This window comes from Alternaria atra (genome assembly GCF_907166805.1).
Source record: "Alternaria atra isolate CS162 genome assembly, contig: 30, whole genome shotgun sequence".
NCBI classification, from domain to species: Eukaryota; Fungi; Ascomycota; class Dothideomycetes; order Pleosporales; family Pleosporaceae; genus Alternaria; species Alternaria atra.
This window is the reverse complement of record NW_025091329.1, coordinates 923,823-942,314: the sequence shown is the minus strand read 5'-3', so window position 1 is coordinate 942,314 and position 18,492 is coordinate 923,823. Positions and strand designations below refer to the sequence as shown.

Here is an 18,492-nt window from a genome sequence, read left to right as displayed (position 1 = left end):
AGGATGCAAAGAGAGAGATACAACCCCAGTTTAGAACCATTTTGTATCCAACACAACAAGGGAAAGGTGATGCCTGATGCTGTAGTCGTACGTCGTAACAAAGAAAACTCGAGAGAGGGAAAGGAGAGTGTTGTGCCGTGGAGGCTGAGGATTGAGGTTGAGGTGGCAGCGACAAATCACAGCGCTTGGTTGTACGCAAGCCAGGCATCATGCGCTTCCCGAAGAACTAAATCACAGTTAGCAGCTGACGCAGATATGTAGAGGACCAACACCTACTCTGCAGAACCTGAGCTTGCGCCATGTACGTCTCGCATGCGCACTGCAAGGTTCGCCCGTCCATGAAGTCAAGGACTACACTGTTAGGAAGTTCTTGTCGATCTTGGTCAGGTGGGTATGGCGTGCGGAAGTCGCTGAGGTGGAAGCGCTTGACGATGCCCTTCTCATTGTGCTTCGAAGGACTGAGGACGAGGTTGCCCAAGGCATCAATTTCGACCCATCGTCGTTTCCAAAGCTGCATCGAGTTAGGCCGTGTTCAACATGCATGTCTATTAGAGACTCACCAGAGTGTCCGGGAACTGAATATTTAAATCACCAACATGCACAGGTGGCGGTGGCTCCCGTAGCGATGCCAAGGAAGTAGAACGCATGTCGTTCTCTGGAAGTGCCAAATTGCTACTCGAGTTCTTCCAAGGCATAGCAGCCATGGAAGAAGACATGCGCTTGAACATCTTGCTGGTGCGAGAATCCTTCTTGTCTTTCTTGTCCTTCTTGTCGTCCTTCTTATCTTCGCCATCATGGCTATGTACCGACTTGGACTCGCTCATGCGGCGACCAAAGTTCCTCCAGGTGCTCTCCGACGATGCACGCGAGGGCGCGTTGCTAGGCTCGCGCGAATGTGACGAAGAAGGTGGGGGAGACGCGGGCTCGGGTCTTCCACGAGTAGGGCTCTTGGGAGTGATGGTTGCCTTTTGGTGGTCGATGATAAGCGGACTTTGATGAAGATCCAGTGGCGTGCCCTCAGTTGGCATCGCAAGTGTCGGCTTCATACTCCGCTCATCCCGAACGATGCGAGCAGTAACTTGCACGGACTCTGGCTTTTCAGCTCCTCGCTGTACGTTGTATACCGTCGACTTAACCGGGGCCGACTGTTTCTTCTTGTCAGGCGTCGTTGAAGCAGATGAAGTCAAAAACGCAGGGCTTCCAAGACGCGTGCTAGACCTCCCATTGGGCGAGGTCTCAAGAGGTGTTGTCGCAAAGAATGAAGATTTACGCTGGGCGAGGGTGGAGCTTTTTGTGCTCAAAGCAGAGCTAGCAAGACTTACTTGTGAAGCCGATTCCTTGTTAGTCTTGTCTGCGAGTGCTTTGATCCTTTGCGAAATGCCAGAGGAAACGTTGATCTTCGTACGCGCGCTTGTGTCGGATTTTGGCGCGGGAGGCCATCCGCCTGAAACCTTACGAGTACTCTCTCCGGGTGACAAACGGCTGATACCGTGGTAGTTCGAAGAGGCTGATCTGGGAGGTGTTGACAGGTCTGTCGCAGAGGATTTCCGTGGGAAGAATGGCGTAATCGGCGATTTGGACACCGACATAGGCTTAGCTTGGTGTACTGTGGCACTTTGGAGTTCTTCCATGAAAGAGTCGTCCGAAAGGTACTCGGTCTCGGAATTGTCTGCGCTGACTTGGAGAGGATCCAACACTGCACGCCGCTTTCCCTTGGTCTCATACCAACTTTGGTGCTGGGATGAGGGCATCAGCATGGATTCCCTGTTCCGCTTCTTTACCTGGCCTTCATCTTGTTCAAACGTCTCACCTGAAGGCATGTAAATAGTAGACTCCCGGTTGGAGCGTCGCTGTGATGGAACATCATTCTCGCTTGGCCGCAGGGTATCCCTGTTACTGCTATCATCATCGAATGACGGCGCTCTTTCGGTAATCACTGGAGCTTGTGTAAGCTCAGGCTGAGCTTCTGCATATGGTACAGGGGTCGTGCTCTCAGGCACCACAGTCGGTGCGCTGTCGACTGATTGCTCTTCATCCAAGGAACCCGGGCTGTGTGATTCATCAGTTTCTTCAACCTTTTGCGAGTCTTCCATGCCGGCTTCGTCTTCTGAGATAGACGATGGCCTGGTTGAAGGTGCGCCAGAAGAACCGTGAGTTTGGGCGGATATAGGTGATGAAACTGAAGCAGTGGAGTTCAAGTCATCTGTCTCGTTCTGGTTGTGATCTGCAAAAGCCAGACCAGAGCTGCTCAGACGTTGTGAGGACAGATCGTCGCCAAGCAGTGTCTCCTTGTCGGCGTCGGACTCGTCTTCAGGTTGTGCAGTGGAAGTGCTCTCCTCGGATTCGGTTGCGGTGACAGTAGCATCTGTCGGGGTTTCGTCTCCAGCCTCAGTAACAGCTTCGGTGCCCTCAGCCTGTACTTCTGGCTCCAAGGCAGCATCTTCCGCACTCTTCTCTCTCTTTAGCTGTTGGGCCTGCTGTTGTTTCTTGCGCATCTCGAGAGCCTTCATGAGTCTTGTCCTTTCCTGCGTCGTTCCTCCAGATCTAAGGTGACTCCGGTATGCAGATACAGGCATGGATTTGGTGCTGGCTGGGGCTCTCGATGAATACATGGACGAGGCGGGAGATTGTGGCATTTCAGGCATCGGAGGAACCTCGTGTTGTGGAGGAATAGCAATCGCGGGAAGTGTGCTAGAGGAGTTTGTCTTGGACTCTTTCTTGTCAGCCGTCTTTCGTGTTGCAGAGCGCAAACCTGCAGGAAGCGACGAAACCGGTCTTGCCAAATCTGACGGTGCGCTGCCGGAGGTGGATGGTCTTCGGCCTTCAAGCGATGGTCGCGGTCGTGGTCCCAACTTGACCTTGGGCTTGGTGTACTGCGCATAGTAGTGCTGGTAAAGCTCGTCGTAGTTTGGCCTTGTGGTCTGTGATGAGCTTCGTGGTTCTGGTCCGTTTTCGAAGAGCGAATCGTAGCTTTTGAGTGTATCCTGGAGGTCCGACAAATCAGTATCATCGGGTGTGGTGGGCCCTTCCGTTACTGTCTCCATGGTGACATGGGAAATCTGTGGTGACAGCTTGTGCTCGACAGCCTTCTCTTCCAGCATCAAGGGGACTGACTCTGCTTGCGATGTTACAGATCCGCTCCTGGTCGGCTCGTCTTCGCTGCTCCTAGATGGCTCCAGGATAGTGGGGATGTTGGACTTGGCTGTACCCGGTCGTGCAGCGTGGCCATCTGCATCGGGCTGGTTTCCTTCCTCGGCAGCCTCTTGTATCCAGCTGAGTTTCTGCTGTCGCGACGATCCACTAGAAGAGGAGCTCGAGGGGGCGGCGGTGTGCAGAGTGCAGGCGGCAGTAAGGGCGGCATCGCTAAGTTCTTCAGGTGTGGAAATAGACAAGACGATGTCGTGGGGCGCAAACTTCTCGGTGATGTTGATGAAGTGGACACTGACGCGGGCTACGGAGAGTTAGTTGTGACGGTGGTGGGATGGACGCTCGAACTTACCCTGCAGTAGTCGCGATGTCCCCTCAGGCACGTATTTGACCAGGACCTTGCGCCGACGGTACAGCAGGAGACCGTACAGTGGCGATTTTTCCTCGTATTGGGCGACAGCAGCGCGCGCCTCTCCGGCACCGCCAGTTCCCCGCGTCAGGACTTGGACAGCATCCCTTGATGTGTATCTGAGCAGGAACCTATACCCCAAACATTAGCACGTGGTCCGCGATGGAAGAAGAAATAGGGCACGTCTTACCAACCGCCAGCCTCGGCGAGGGCACCCTGGTACGCCTGTGTTACCTCGACATTGTCCAGGCCGTTCAGCGACATGATGGGACTCTCAAAGCCGTGCGTGTCGTCTGCAAGGAGACGGTGTTGTCGTCGCGGGTGCGATCAACGAGCGTGGTTCCAGGAGGCCAAAGCGAAGTAGGGGTCATGTAATCAAATCAGGGATCCGTCGAGTATCAGAGGCGGATAACCGGCCATTGGGGCAGCGCTGTGCGTCGAGGCAAATGGACGCTTCAGGAACATGTACCGTTGCAATGCGCCTAGCACCCAAAAGCTTAAGCTGGCAGCCCTGGAGGGAGAATGGGTGAAGGCGACTGATGAGAGCGTCGAGACCTGAAACGCGAAGCGACGGCAACCCCTGTTAACTACAGTACGCGCAGCCCGGCAGGTGGCCAGGGCTACATCTCCGCACCAGCACCTCCCGCCTGATTCACCAACATAAACGGCTTCCGCACTCACCATCTTACAAGAATGCCTTTTTCTTTTTTCTTTTCTTTTCACGAGACACGTGGTTGTACAGGCGCGTATCTAGGGTCCACGGCTACTGTCATCAGAGCCATGTGGCAACGCACGCTTTGATGCCTAGGTAGGAAGCGCATTAATGCAGGCACAATGCACCAGGCCGCCCGATAATCCTGAGGCGTCGCAAGTCGCAGCCAGTGCGATGAGATGGAGACAACAATGGGCGGACCGGCTACAACAGCCATCCGTTGCTTCTGCCGCCGGTAACCTGCCGATGACCAGGCGGGGAAGAAAGAAGCAAATAGTTGTTCCGGTGTAACTTTCCTGAACCCAGCTGTAGATCGCAGTCCAGTTGGCATCTCCCTGACTAAACACGAATGCGATGGCATCTCGCAGCTATTTTAGTGGCTCTAGGCTCCTGTAACATGGCACCTCAGTATACTCACGCTTACCTCGCACCATCACCACTTGTTGAGGCCCGTGGGATCTCGCCGGAACTTTGTAGAAAGACACGAGACTGATCCGTACATTATAAACAAGCTTCGTCCGTTGTTTACCACAAAACACGGTACGCGTCGGGACTAAGAAAAGCTAGAAAAGGTCCGTCTGCAAAGCTCTACTACTACGATCGGACTGCCCCGCTATCCCCTTGCAGCTTGCAGCAGCGGCCCATAACGACACCATGCAGGTAGTTGGCTATGGCCACGGGCATGCACTGCATCGCTGATCGGTCGGTAGCGGCCGCAGCAAGAAAAGACTTGAGCAGTAGACAGCCTGGTAATGTTTTGCAAACCTTCGCCTCTCCATCAACACTCAACAAACGTCAACTTTCGCAAGAGTTTCGATCTCAGCTAGCCCAAATCCTCCGGTCCCAAACTAATCCCATCGCGAAAAGCAATTAACGGCTATCCCGAAAGCTAGTCGCTCTGTCAACCTCAACCATGACATCACTCCCCCCAGCTAGCACCCTCCCCCACGCCTCCGAATCCGAACTCACACACGTTCTGGACCTACTCTTCGAACCTTCACCACCCCTGCGCGAGATAACTTTTCCCGTGCTGCGGTCCGCTACTTTCCCAAGCTATGACATTCTGATCACGGCCGTCAACGCTCAGCTCGCCGCGCTGGCCCAGTCAGAGGATGCCAACGATGTGAAGAAGCTGTCTGAGATACTCTGCTCGCACCCAAGGTTGGGTGAGAAGAAAGTAGACAGCGAACAAAGTCGGAAAGAGCAGGCGCAGTTGCAAGCAGGCGCAGAGGAAGAGAAGGAGAAGTTGGCGGGTTTGAACAGGGAGTATGAGGACAAGTTTCCGGGCTTGAGATATGTGTATGTGAAGACTTTTCCCTGATCCATTGGTCTTTTCACAACATCTCCCTAAGAGTGTTACTTACACACCTACAGTGTCTTCGTTAATGGCCGACCCCGACCAGAAATCATGGACAATATGCGCTCCCGCATTGACCGTGGCGACATCAAAGCTGAGCGCCAAGAGGCCATTCAAGCCATGTGTGATATAGCTCTAGACCGAGCCTCGAAATTACAGAAAGCATAGACGGGCGTCTTCAGCAGGAAGTAGTTTTGCTGGCTTAGCTGGAATCACGTCCCAGTATTGTCATAGAGTTGAACTAAACGGAAAAGGATCTCGGTTACGTTTAAAGCTTTCGTAATACTCAAACACGAAGAATGCATATCCTCGAGTAACAAATCTTCTACTCATACATGCCACACGTTTTTCCTTATTTGTTAACAAACGCCAGCTCATACATGTTGCATTTCGATCCGATAAATAGAAGACATCGCTACAAGACTGCACTCACACTCCACATGCCCTCCCAAGTAAACCGTCCAAAACGCCCATTTTTCCCAGTGTGATGGTACAGCGAACCTTTTTCCCCTTTTGCTCCTACCATTTTCCCCTTCCCTGATAATCCGAATTTTCAAGTCGTTGGTATTAAAAATACATGCTGACGCAAATGGAATGCAGTATGCTTCATGTATCAACTCTGTTTTGGTGATCATTTCCCTTCCCCCAGCCTGATTGTATGATACAGGTTTTCGTGTCCTGTTGTCAAGACACGCTGCTAGCAGCGCCACTCATGATCCAAAACGCATGAACATCAAGTTCCTCTGCCGTGTGCGCTCTTCTTCTACATCGCTAGTATGGACTGATCCACCTGCTTCTGTCGAATTTGTGTCCGTGTGCTTCCACGCCGATGGGTTCTGTGCTGGCATCATTGTGTCCTGTGCAGTGAAATTTGGTGACTTTGATATTGGCAGGAAGTTCGGCGAGGCCGGAGCAGCCAATGGTGTGAGATTCGGCGACATCGATGTCGTCGCGGTTGGCAGGGCGAAGTTCGGTGATGTCGATATAGGAGGGAAATTTGGTGACATTGGTACTGCTGTTGGTATAAAGTTAGGAGAAGCCGACGTTGTGGGTAGAATTGTGGGTGTGAAATTCGGTGAAGTGGCGGTTGTGGTGGTGACGGCAAGCATCTCCGGTGACACGGACTTTGTCGGGATACGTGGGCGGAAGTTGGGCGACATGACAAACGAGTCTGCTCGTTTGGGTGCAACCAGACACGTTGCGAACAAGGCAGAGACATCTAGTGATGTTGACGTGGATGTAGGAGTTGGGCTGTCTTGTGTAGACACGCTCGGCCATACGGCATACGCACCGTCCTCTACCTGGTCATAGTCTCCAAATACTGGCTCTGAGTGATCCAGTGTGTTGAGATCAGAGAACATGGTTGCATTTGTGGTGCCAGTATGTAATGTAGTAGATGAACTAGTGGTAACGGCAGATGGCGAGAAAGGCACATCGTCGTCATCTTCATCGTAAGGGTTCGGTATTGGTTCGTCCTCGTCGTCAAGATGGGCGTACGGGTCGAACGCATCCCCATCAACATCGAGAGCATCATAGTTTGACATGCCAAGTGGAGAGGGCGGTAGAGGTAGGTAATCTCGACGCGGTGTTGTATCTCTCGCAGAGTAGGACCATGCTTCATTTGGTGAGCGAAATGCTGCAGTCTCTTCAGGGGAATTCCTCGTTGTTGGAGAAGATGAGGTAGGCGAAGGACTTCTTGACGAGGGTGGAGAGTTGGTAGGTGATCCAGAGACTACAAAGTGGCCCCCAGTCCTCACAGCAACACTGGGCGGTACTGAAGGATCCCGCGACAGCACCGGTCTGGTGTAAGTGTCAACACTGCCATGGTTGAACTCTAGCCTCGCCAATTCGAGTTGTGCTTGTTCTCTCTCTTGCTCGACTGGTACACGACCATGCCCGCTCTGCGCTTCTTTGGTCAGGATCAATCGTCTGCGTACCCCATTCAGGATGGCAGCCTTTCTGAGCAGATTCCGTCCAAGAGCCTTTTGCTTGGCCCAAACTGCAATCTTGGAGCTGCCACGATCCACAATGTTGGTTGCTGGATGAGAGAATTGTGGTGATAGCCGAGAAGTAATCAGAAATAATCGGAGTCGGCGCTTCTTCTTCTGCACACAAGAGTGTTCGCCATCAATGTCAGCCACGGCTCGGCTGCGCTTCCTGGATCCGCAGAGTGGTAGGCGAGGTCGAAAGGTAAGATTCATAGTGGGTCGTGAGAGTGTATTGAATTCCAAAGTTGATCCTCCAGTAGGAAGCAGGTTCTCGAACTGTCGAGTTGGTGGTATCGGATGCTCAGCGCCGGGCATCATCCTCCGTTGCCCAACCTCATGCACTGTCTTCGGAAGATGGAGCTGATGACGCGAACCGGCATTCTCGCACACCAATATTGATCTAGCAGTGGCGAGGTTTGGTGATGCTAGTACAGACTGTCGAGAAGTCGATTTGCCATGCTGGTACGGCGCGAGGTTTACAGCTGCATGTGGGGCCAACGACGCCGTGCTAGTGAAGGGCAAGTCTTAGCTTGGGTGCAATGCGTCCAATATCGAGGTCGCGACCTGTCACGAGACGACGCTCAGAGCCCAAGACGATATTCGATATGGGCGTGGTTAATTTCGATTTCGAGAGCAAAAGGCTCGCCAGTGAGGGAACTCGTCGGTGTCAGGGAAAGTATGCAATCGGTGACAGTGAAAGTAGTATTCTGTTTGGTGCTGAAGAGGGGCTAATAATATCGCTAGAGAGAGCTGCAGGAAAGAGCGGATGACCCAGCGCTATGGGCAAGATGCGGAGAACCCCAGTAGCCATCTGCCACACTACCACTAGTCAGATACACACTCGTCCTTCTTACTGGACAACGTGAGAAGGCATTCGCAAGCCACCGGGTCCAGACACGCATTCAATGGATTGTCCACCTGCAATTATGCCTCAGCATCGGTCAAGATTGTGTTCGTGAGGCTGCAGCATCTGAATGGGGAGGCGAAACTGCGACCTTTTTTTTCGTGTTTGAGAGAAGAGGCGCACGCGAGCAGAGGAAGAGGAGATGGGCGCTGGTCGGAGAAGGTCTCCAGCGATCCCATTCATCATGGCCAAACTTGATTCGAAGTGAGGCTTCAAGCTTCAGGGGTTCCTGTCTCCAAAACCCTGTCACTCTTCCCCCAAGAGCCGCCGATCAGCCCAGACCACGAATCCTTCACCTGCAGCCAACGATAGCAGCATCATGTTTTTGCCATCAAGGATGACGAGCCTGCGAAGATGTAATCACCCTAGCACGAAGAGTCAGGTCGACCTTGTCAGATGCAAGCGGATGACAGCGACACGCGCGTACAGCAAACACAATCACCAAACAGCGACGTTTCTGATCTCTGATGCACTGCCTGCTAGGGTCTAAGGCACCGACGATCCAAGAACCCTGGGCCTGTGGCAGTGAATCGGCTCCCCTCGAGCTCAAGCTGCACAACACAGGCGTAAGATCGCCCAATAGCGGGGCACATCGCTTCATTCCCTTCATCACGAAAATGTCTGGATCTCTGGGCGACAATTCCAAACACCACCTCGAACTCAACAGTAAAGACGTTTGTAGAACACGGCCTGTGTATGGCTTCCCCCAAAGTCGATCGTCGTTCTGCAAGCATCCCATTCGTCTTCAAGATAGCTATCTGAACCCGCGGAGAACGCCTTTCGCCTCTGCGGACCACGGCGCATCGCGGACGATAGCGCAATACTCACTTTCGTGCTCACGTTCTGCTTTCGTATCCTTGTGTAACAAACTTACGTTTCCTGTTCTCAAGGTTTGCACCCCAATCCTGTACTCCAACTTACACTGCATCTGCACCGCGTCCTGCACTCCGCACTGTTGCGTAACACTACGTATCCTCGTCTCATTCGCCCACCTAGGCAGTATTACTGTCGTCAAAATGCAAGTAGTCACGAGCCTGAACCTCACCAGGGGTGGCGAGAATCTGTGGCGCATTAGACGCTTACAAAGAAGCTTAACATTTACAAATTATGTTTGATACCCTAGGTAGAGGCATACGCTATCCTATCTCTTGTTAGCCCACCTAAACAAGACATTGCGAATATTGTCGGGGTCAGTTGATGCGGCACGAAATCTTTCCACCCCTGGTGGGCTCTCCTGGGCGTCAGCTTCGGTATCAACGCTCCAGCTCGCACGTCGGCGAGCTCCACAACTCACCTTCTCGTTTACAGCAGAAGCGAACGCATACTTTGTGCAACAGGATAGGGCTTACAGCGACGCGGCTCCTCGTCCGGTAATTGACACAACGCATGACGACCCAACTGCATCCGTAGCGCCATGCATGGAGATGAGGCTCAACGTGTATTGAAGAAAACTCGTTCTTTACCGAGTAAGAAAGAAAAAGCAATATGATGGATCAATTAAACGCCACATGCACAGCCATGTCACGACTACAAAACTTAATTCGTGTCAGGCACCAATGACAGGCACTCTGACAACACGTTTGTTCAAGCTGTGAGTCGTCGGAGAAGTCTTCCATACGGTTGGCGAGTCGATCACGATCTCAGTATACGATCGCGGATGTAGGGACCCATGGCCCGAGAGGAAGGGCATTCCCGTCCCGCTCTTGGCAGCTACCCAGGTATCACCTGAACGGTGAAGAGTATAGCCAAAACAAGTAATTCGCGCGAACAAGACCCTGTGTATTTGGAGGAGATAGCGGAGAAGAACTCCAGTGATTGTTCATCACTACGAAGCGTCAGCCAATTTGCATTGCCAGTGCTCACCCACAATTGACTTGATCATCGATCGAATGATTAGTCTAAGTCATGAGACTATGGTCGATAGATCGCCGTGTTATTCCGTGATCTGGTTAGAATTACATATGCCTACTCTCTCAAATGCTCTCTCTCCAACGCCAACCACTCTGTTACGAAGGGCTGTACATTATGGAAACAGTGTATAACGTTTCTCTCCAAGTCAGGAACGCAAGTCGGTGGAGCTTCTGTTACGAGGTATATTCTGAGGTCCAAATTATTCCGTAGCCACTTGCCAGCTGATATTGGTATCTATCCAACTCTCCGACCCCAGAGTCTCAGCTTGTGTACAGAGGATTCCACTATGATGTCGCAGTTACTCTACGAGTCGCAATGACCACCGTCTTTAAACAGCGTCTACTCATATCTTCGCTTTCGTCTCTGCGGGCAATATCCGGTCTTCTACCAAGCGCATGAGTTTGATGGTCTGTTCGGCGAGTGTGAGGGTCAAAATCTGTCTCAATGTCAACAATAATTTCCTCGTCTACTCGAGTTATCTGACATACCGTGTGTGGCAGAATGCGCGCCAGGTGAGCAAAGTAGCCCTTGTACAGCGCAAAGATGCCCTCCGTCTTGACCGTCCGACTCAAGCAGTCAAATGCCGATGTGTATAGATTACCCGTCTGATTGTACATGCGTGACATGATGGTATCCGGGGGATGCATGACGCAGCAAACGACAAAGCCACTCGCCGTGCTACTAGCAATATGCAGCGGCATGCCCTCTTCCATACCCAGGTGTTTTACCAGCCGCCTCTTCGCGAAGAAGTATGTGGGGAGTTGTACTGAGCTGCCAAAGCCTGTGCGTACCATGGCTGGTCCTACACCTCTGTACAAGCCCTTGATTCCCTCGGCGCTGTATATTTGTCGCATACCATCGATGGCGTTTTTATATTTGTGCTGTGTGCCAACGGGTAGGAAGGGCGAGTAGGATTGCAACCGCGTCTTTACGAGGAAGAATGGAGACCCGGCTGCTGCACCTAGGACACCAGATGAAGCGCCTGCGAAGAGGTTGATGCCAAAAGATTGGACTGCTGGGTCTTTGTAGACGACGTTTGTGAGGGTTTTGCGGAGGGGTTCGTAGAAGCCTAGTCGGCAGCCGTTCAAGGTCATTTGGTAGATGTAGGCGCATCCAAGACCCCGTAGTAAGCCTCTAGGCCCTTCATTCTTCAAGATGACGCTCACACCGTGGAAGACTCCCTTGTATAACCGCGGCGCGTCACTCTTCGCTTTGAGCTCGCCTTGTAGTTGTAATCTGGGCGATCGTCAACGAATTGGTCGCAGGTGTTTCGAGCAAGTGCGCGCACCGAATTTTGACGGTTTCGAAGCCGTGGGTTACTGTTACTGCACCGCATGCTGCTATGCCGCCGGCTATGAAGGAGCTGTAGACCGATCATCAGCATATGACACATGGCGTGAAAGCCTCACGGCAAGTACCTACCCGAGGGTTGTGGACATGCTGACGCTCTATGCGACTCGTCGGCGTGAATAAGCTCGAAATGTACGGGAGACTGTGTTCGATTGTGTTTATGACGTGTGTTACCGCGCAATCATGGACAGGAAGAGAGGGCGTTTGTAGGAATTAGGAGTACAGGTGAAACCAGGCGTAATCTGGCGTTATACACGAACTGCGAGAAAAAAAGACAATGCTGGGGATGGTGAAAGTGAATAATCGTTCCGGTTTCGGCTCGGGATCAACAGCTACGTAAGACCGCTTTGACCCACTTCTTTCCATTTGATGCAACTCTTCAGCGCATTCCGCCGGCTCTAGTTGTCCCACGTCGCGTCGCGTGCAGCCAATCTACACCAACCCTGATTCGCTAACTGAGCAAGTGGGGATGAATGCAGTTGTTGTAGCAGAGGATTAGGAGACCAACACTGCCATGGCTGGGTCAGCGACGCCCGGCGGAGGTCCTCCTCCACCGCCTGCAGGGCCGCCGACACAGAAAGTTAGCGACGTCATAACGAGCTTCCGGCCTCAGAGGGTATGCCCGTGATACACGTAGATATTTGTAGTAGACTAACTCTGTTACCAGCGCTTCAAATCTGGCGGCCAAGGCACATCAGTCACCTCTCTCGACTTTGACGACTCGGGCGAACTGGCAATTGTCGCGCGCGACGACGATACCCTCCAGATCTACAACTGCAAAGAAGGCAAGCACGCAAAGGAGCTCAAGAGCCAAAAGTACGGCGTACATCTTGCGCGCTTTAGTCACCATGCGCAAAGCATCATCTACGCGAGCACAAAGGTCGACGACACCATCCGCTTCCTCTCCACACACGACAACTCGTACATCCGGTACTTCAAGGGCCATAGCGACACAGTCACCTCAATCGCCCTATGTCCGTCCAAAGATGATTTCATAAGCTGCTCCAAAGACAACACGGTGCGGTTATGGAACCTGCAATCACCAAACTACGTCGGTCTGCTCAACCTGCATGGGCCCTACCTTGCTGCCTACGATCCTTCTGCGACCGTCATCGCCATCGCCTCGCCACCTACGCAGAATGTTCTCCTCTATGATATGCGCAATTACGATAAGCCGCCGTTCGCGACATTCGACATCCTGGAGATGGAGCAGCGCTTCATGGGAGGACAGAAGGTGGACTGGACCAAAATTGAGTTCACCAACGATGGCAAGAGTTTGATTGTCGCGACAAACGGAAGCGGACACTTTGTGCTCGATGCCTTCTCGGGCGAGTTGACGCATTTCTGCTACCGCAAAGCTGGCTCCTCGGGACGTCTCCCACCCAGCGCCTCCACTACGAACACCGCTGGTGCCAAATCCGATGGTAATACCCCGGCAAACGGACAGGGCGATGTATGTCTCACGCCGGATGGCAAGTTTCTCATTGGAGGCAGTGGAGAAGACGGACTCCTGGTCTGGGATATCTCCAAGCCACCGGCGCCGAATAACATGCTTGAGCCCATGGAGAAGCTGCCAGGGCAGGGCAAGAGCGCAGTTGTGGGATACAATCCGAGGACCAATCTGCTGGCGAGTGCGGATAAGGATTTGTATCTTTGGCAGCCGGACCCTGATCTTATGATCTGAGAAGGGTGTCTGTCCGATATAAGGAATGAAGCTTCACTAAAGACAGACTCCGGCCATGGAAGAAGTAAGGCTAAGAAAGACACGTTGCTCGACATAGGAGCAGCAGAGGAGGTTACATGCACGCCCACTCCCTCCACTCAAGAGGCAGGGCGAGGAATCTGCGCACTAGAGTATATATACTCAGCAAGTTGATCGGAGTACGGAGAGAACAAGGGTGCTTCTGGGAGGTTATAACAACACCAGGAAAGTAAGCTTGGTCTGGAACGAAGACTACGTAGCGGACAAAGACTGAGTAATTTACGTCTAACCCAAAAATGTGTCCAATTGCATATTCTAACCTACCCATGTCATGCACATTTTTTCACTTCACACTACTGTTATTCGTCTCATATGTTGCGGTCCATGTTTTCATCTTGATAACAAGACCTTTTTCATGCTCTGAGGTCCGTCCCCTCATTCATCGTCCTCCCACCCCTCAGGCAACCATCCAATAGGCCTAGGTTTCCACATGCCCAGCACTTTGGTCGGCCCCTTGATCTTCTCCTTGACCGCGTCTTCTTTGCCTTCATTCTCCCTAACAGGTAAAGCCCGCTCAATGCCTTCCACATCGATATCAACATCCATCTTTTCCCCACTCTGTCCGTCCGCCCTCGCAGCATCAAGCACCGCTCGCCATGACCGCTCATTCGGCACATGACCACCCTCCAACATCTTCTCCGCAACCTTCAAGTTCCAAAACGTTGGGTCTGAGAAACACTGACTGAGAACTTGTTCCACAATCGCCTTGTCCGCAGCTCCTCTGACAACTGCCCAGTCCTTTGACGTAAGAACATGCAATACCCAATCATGCAAACCCTCCCTGACAGGATCCATCTCCGGATTCACCATCGCCCTCGCCGTCGAACAAGGAGCATTCGTAGCCCGCATGACATGCTGGACCAGATCCGTAAGCTGCAAAACACTGTTGCACAAAGCGCGTAGAAGCGGTGTCCATATGATGAAGGCGCCAGACATGGTACTTCCCAGTTTCTTATCCGTGGGCAGCATCATCTTCTCTTCGACTAGTAGCTGTAGTAGCACACGCTGTGTCTGCGAGGAAGGAGTCGTCGTAGCACTAGGTGCAAAACGAAGGTTATACGTTGATAGAGCTGTTTCAGCAGCTCTGCTCTCGTCTTTTTTCCTGTTCTTGATCTCGCTCTTCCGCTCTTTGACGTAAGCCTTTAGAATGCTCTGTAGTTTCTCTCGCACCGCTTCTCTGCTTTGCACACCCAGTTCTTCTTCTTCGTCTGGAGCGACGACTTCACCGCCGGTCTTGAATGCATGGTCCAGTTGACTCCAGTACCACTCCCAGAGCCACTCAAGCGACTCGGTAGCAGCGCGCTTTAGCTCTGCGAGGGAAGGGAGATGGCGATGGACGATGCGGTGACGGGTTTCTAGGAGAGTGATGGGGAGTTGGAGGGATTTTCCTGGAGGAAACCATGAGGGACGGTCGCGGGTTAGGTCGATTTGCGTGTCTGCTATGCCGGTTATGAATCTATGGGGTGGTTAGATGAGTGTTGTACGACAGTCAACTATCGATGTAGACTTGGTGAATAACAAGAAATATGTTTTGATCCTTGCGTAGTTCCAACAGCAAACATTGGAAGGACGGATAATGTAAAGGTGTGATAAGAAAATTCGGTCTCCAGAATAGTGAGGTAGTTGAGGCATGAAATGCTCTCCAGATGACAACTCTTGACAAACCTACCTTGATATCGCAGTAGCATATAGCAACCGCAGTGCATTATGCTGCAATCCGCCTCGTACATCTTGAAGCACTACATCGACAATATCCGCAGTCGAATCTAGCAGCAGTGGCAGGCCATCAGGTTTCCGTAGTCGCCAAGCAAACACCTACCTATCATCAGCACACTGTGGCTGTCGACCTCAGAAAAAGCACTTCCTGTAGGTCGTACGATCCCATTCAGCTTACCTTGTTCACCGCCTTCTCTCTCTTACTAGCTTCTGGACTGTACAAGTCCCGGCGTAGCTGAAGCAGCTCCTGACTATCGCGCCACACCGTAACAACAAATCGTGTACGCGATTCCATATTTAGTAGTCAATAGTCGCGCAGTTTGACGCGTTTCTGCAGTCGAGTGCTTCAAAGCCTGCGATTGGCTAGCCGATACGTTGCAGATGTGAAGGCACGTGAACTCACGTTGGCCATCAACCTTGGAAATTTCCTCAATCTTCCAGATTGTCGTATCGATAAACGCTAAAGATCTTATCCACTACTTTTTGATCGGACCAATGACGCAAAGGCCACCCGGCAAAACCTTGGAAGTATCTTTTTTCTCAGGCTGAGTACTCCCCATCTTCTGGAACCTTTCTCGTCTGAAATCTTAATTCGCGCTACTTGCTTAGTCTCCGGCAAGGCCTTCATAGTAATAGAACAAGAGTGTGGCAGCCGGCAACTCGGTTAGCTGGTAAACTTCAGCACTAGCGGGTGAAGTGCTCTGATGCTGCTCGGTCAGGGCAACTGAAGCGGGTCTGGCCGAGATTGAGCGATGCTGAGCGGAGTGGAGGACGATTCTGCAACTTCCACAATCTGCCGCACAGGGCTGCATGGCTCGCTCCGTCTGACGGCGTAAAGATCGGTGGGATCACAGAGTGTCAGCGTCGCTTCGCTTTGACGTGGTAGGTGCGTGTTTTGCACCATCATGCCACCTGGTGAGGCTGCTGTATTATTTTACAGACTTCGGTCCTTTGCCGGGCGATGTGACACAATTGCGCGTTGGCCGATCTGCGTCAAGCTAGAACCTAAAGAATGGGCCCGGAGGGCGGCGGCATGTCGCCGACGAATGATATGTTGTGTCTTGGTCGCCTTACGGAGTAGGTGGGTTTGGTACACTAAGGGCTGGTGCAAAGCGGCTTGCGCCGAGACAAATGTACGTTGGGACCATGGTTGTACGAGAAGGCTAGAAGGGTTGAAGAAGCTTGTGGGTTGTGGAGGACGAGGATTGATGCTGTCACGGCGAAATGCGAATACTGGGGCAGAAGCAGGGAAGCACCTTCCGTTCTCATTAACGCTGGACTTCGGATGCTGCCCCAGACGTATGGATCATCAGATGACTCATGAAGTAATGATAAATCAAAGTTGGCACTGCAGGGTGAATCAAAGGTTGATGTAATATGGTTGATTTGGTTGATGATGCTATCTAGATACATCATCTTCATCTGACCTCATAGTGAGCGATGCAAAGCCTCGCTCTACGCCACTAAAGGCTGGGTATCTCTAAGTCTTTTTTTCGGTCCCAAGCAGGACCATGCAAAACGCCTCGCTGTGCTAAAAGAATTCGCCCCAAGAATATGCTAGTGAACCTGTGTCGTGGTCGCACGTTTGAAACAGATATTCGGCTCATAGCCATCCATATCCCAGTCCGGCGTCCCGCACCGGCATGGTGGGCTGCTTCATCTGTTGAAACCACCACTCCTTGGATACCGACTCGTCTTCGTCAAAGAAGAAGCTCTGTCCTTCCATGTTGCCCGGTGTTTGAGCCTTGACGTGGACTGGCAGGTGCTGGCTCGGTTGATGCACCGCTGGCAGAGGCGGAGATGGTTCCTCGACACTGGCCTCCGAGCTCGCGTCATCGTCCTCGTCTTCGCCATCCTCCTCCTCGGGCGGTTGCCATGTCTCCTCAAGCTTTAGGCCCTTTCCGGTTCCTTCATTAAGAGCACTCCAGGTCAGTGATGGCTCAGGTGCGTCGTAGAGGCCCAAAGCAACAAGCTTTTCGCCGTCGTCGTCTTCCATATCTTGATCTTGCTGAACACAAGGTTGAATAGGTAGGAAGTCGGAAGGTGTCTGTGCTTGGTTCTTTTGAGCCCATTGCTGCAGGTACCAGGGCAAAGCCTCGATCGAAGGTGTGTTGAGAGAAGAATGGACGTAACCAGGTGTGTGCTGGGACCATCCGCACTCTGATTGTGTATTGGCATATGTGGGAGCACCGTTCATTGGCTCAAACATGGAGTTGCGTGTGGATAAGGAGTAGAAGTCTGAGCCGTGACAAGAGTCACGGGAAGATGGAGAGTAATGTTGTGACCATTGCTGATGTGGCATGGGTTCGAAGTAGTTGGTTTGTTGAGAAGCCTGAAACTGTGATGATGACGGATGCCAGCTAACAGGTCTACTCTGTTGGGGACGCTCTTCCTCCTCGTCCTGTGACACGCCAAACATCATCCTGTAGTGGTCATCCAGAGTAGCGTAGAGCTTAGTCTCGGTGGTAGTCTTCCTCCTCTCCATGGTTTTCGGACTGTTGTGATGGCTCTTTGTCTTCTCAATGCGTGATGATCGGCATGGTACTTGGCTGCCGGAGCTGCGAGAGGTACGTCGGTGAAGCTGTGAGGTTTGCATGTGGCCGGACATGTTGGCGAAGTGGTGGTGTGGGAAGGCAGTGATCGTATACAGTGGAAAGGTGAGAGGTGTCGAGGCGGTTTGTATATATGTGTGCTAGTAAGCGGTGGTGTCGGATATAATCACTCTTGTCTGACTTGGAAGCATGACTGGCTTGGGGGCATCTGCATAGGTATATGGACTGCCAAGAGATATAGACACATCAGGAAGGGTGGATGGGGAAATTGAGGTAGAGCAACCTCGCGGCAAGAGTCATGGTACAAGGAATGCCAGGGCTAGGCTAGCGAAACTCAAGGACAGCTAATAGTGGAATAGATGCAGACAAGGAACGGGAGTGTATTGACTATACGGAGCCACCAAGGGATGGCTCGGTGAGGGAGCGCTGTGACGACTAGGGCCAGTGGCACGGCTGGAACAATCAACGAAAGGCATAGTGCAGAAAGCGAAAAGGAACGCTTGGAATGACCAAATCACAAGACAGGGACGGCAGACGGGGGAGGCGTACCATGTATCATGGCGCAACGCGCAACGGAGCATCCGTGCAGCTAGACGACGGCCGGCTCATGGAGAGCAGGCCAGGGAACCACAACGCCCGCCACGATGATGGCAGAATGCGGTAGTGCGACTAGGCCCTGTATAG

The 18,492-nt window shown here is 52.3% G+C and overlaps 7 protein-coding genes across 7 annotated transcripts; 2 read left to right on the top strand and 5 right to left on the bottom strand.

Annotated features, from left to right (window-relative positions):
- Positions 1-176: 176 nt before the first annotated feature.
- On the bottom strand, positions 177-3,820 carry ALTATR162_LOCUS9710 (uncharacterized protein; the record flags this gene model as incomplete). The annotated part of the gene is made up of 5 exons (XM_043317344.1): positions 177-226; positions 277-511; positions 561-3,451; positions 3,500-3,687; positions 3,747-3,820. The coding sequence occupies 5 exons, from the start codon at positions 3,818-3,820 to the stop codon at positions 177-179; spliced, it is 3,438 nt and encodes a 1,145-aa protein (XP_043173279.1).
- A 1,361-nt stretch (positions 3,821-5,181) lies between these two features.
- On the top strand, positions 5,182-5,793 carry ALTATR162_LOCUS9709 (uncharacterized protein; the record flags this gene model as incomplete). Its single annotated transcript, XM_043317343.1, has 2 exons — positions 5,182-5,567; positions 5,643-5,793. The coding sequence occupies 2 exons, from the start codon at positions 5,182-5,184 to the stop codon at positions 5,791-5,793; spliced, it is 537 nt and encodes a 178-aa protein (XP_043173278.1).
- Positions 5,794-6,335: 542 nt separating this feature from the next.
- ALTATR162_LOCUS9708 (uncharacterized protein) lies at positions 6,336-7,826 on the bottom strand (the record flags this gene model as incomplete). Its single annotated transcript, XM_043317342.1, has 1 exon — positions 6,336-7,826. One exon carries the CDS (start codon positions 7,824-7,826, stop codon positions 6,336-6,338), a length of 1,491 nt encoding a protein of 496 aa, XP_043173277.1.
- A 2,945-nt stretch (positions 7,827-10,771) lies between these two features.
- ALTATR162_LOCUS9707 (uncharacterized protein) lies at positions 10,772-11,867 on the bottom strand (the record flags this gene model as incomplete). The annotated part of the gene is made up of 4 exons (XM_043317341.1): positions 10,772-10,864; positions 10,917-11,664; positions 11,717-11,791; positions 11,851-11,867. 4 exons carry the CDS (start codon positions 11,865-11,867, stop codon positions 10,772-10,774), a joined length of 933 nt encoding a protein of 310 aa, XP_043173276.1.
- Positions 11,868-12,292: 425 nt separating this feature from the next.
- Positions 12,293-13,462, top strand: ALTATR162_LOCUS9706 (uncharacterized protein; the record flags this gene model as incomplete). Its single annotated transcript, XM_043317340.1, has 2 exons — positions 12,293-12,394; positions 12,446-13,462. The coding sequence occupies 2 exons, from the start codon at positions 12,293-12,295 to the stop codon at positions 13,460-13,462; spliced, it is 1,119 nt and encodes a 372-aa protein (XP_043173275.1).
- A 453-nt stretch (positions 13,463-13,915) lies between these two features.
- ALTATR162_LOCUS9705 (uncharacterized protein) lies at positions 13,916-15,668 on the bottom strand (the record flags this gene model as incomplete). The annotated part of the gene is made up of 3 exons (XM_043317339.1): positions 13,916-14,996; positions 15,542-15,609; positions 15,660-15,668. 3 exons carry the CDS (start codon positions 15,666-15,668, stop codon positions 13,916-13,918), a joined length of 1,158 nt encoding a protein of 385 aa, XP_043173274.1.
- A 1,191-nt stretch (positions 15,669-16,859) lies between these two features.
- On the bottom strand, positions 16,860-17,864 carry ALTATR162_LOCUS9704 (uncharacterized protein; the record flags this gene model as incomplete). Its single annotated transcript, XM_043317338.1, has 1 exon — positions 16,860-17,864. One exon carries the CDS (start codon positions 17,862-17,864, stop codon positions 16,860-16,862), a length of 1,005 nt encoding a protein of 334 aa, XP_043173273.1.
- Positions 17,865-18,492: the final 628 nt, after the last annotated feature.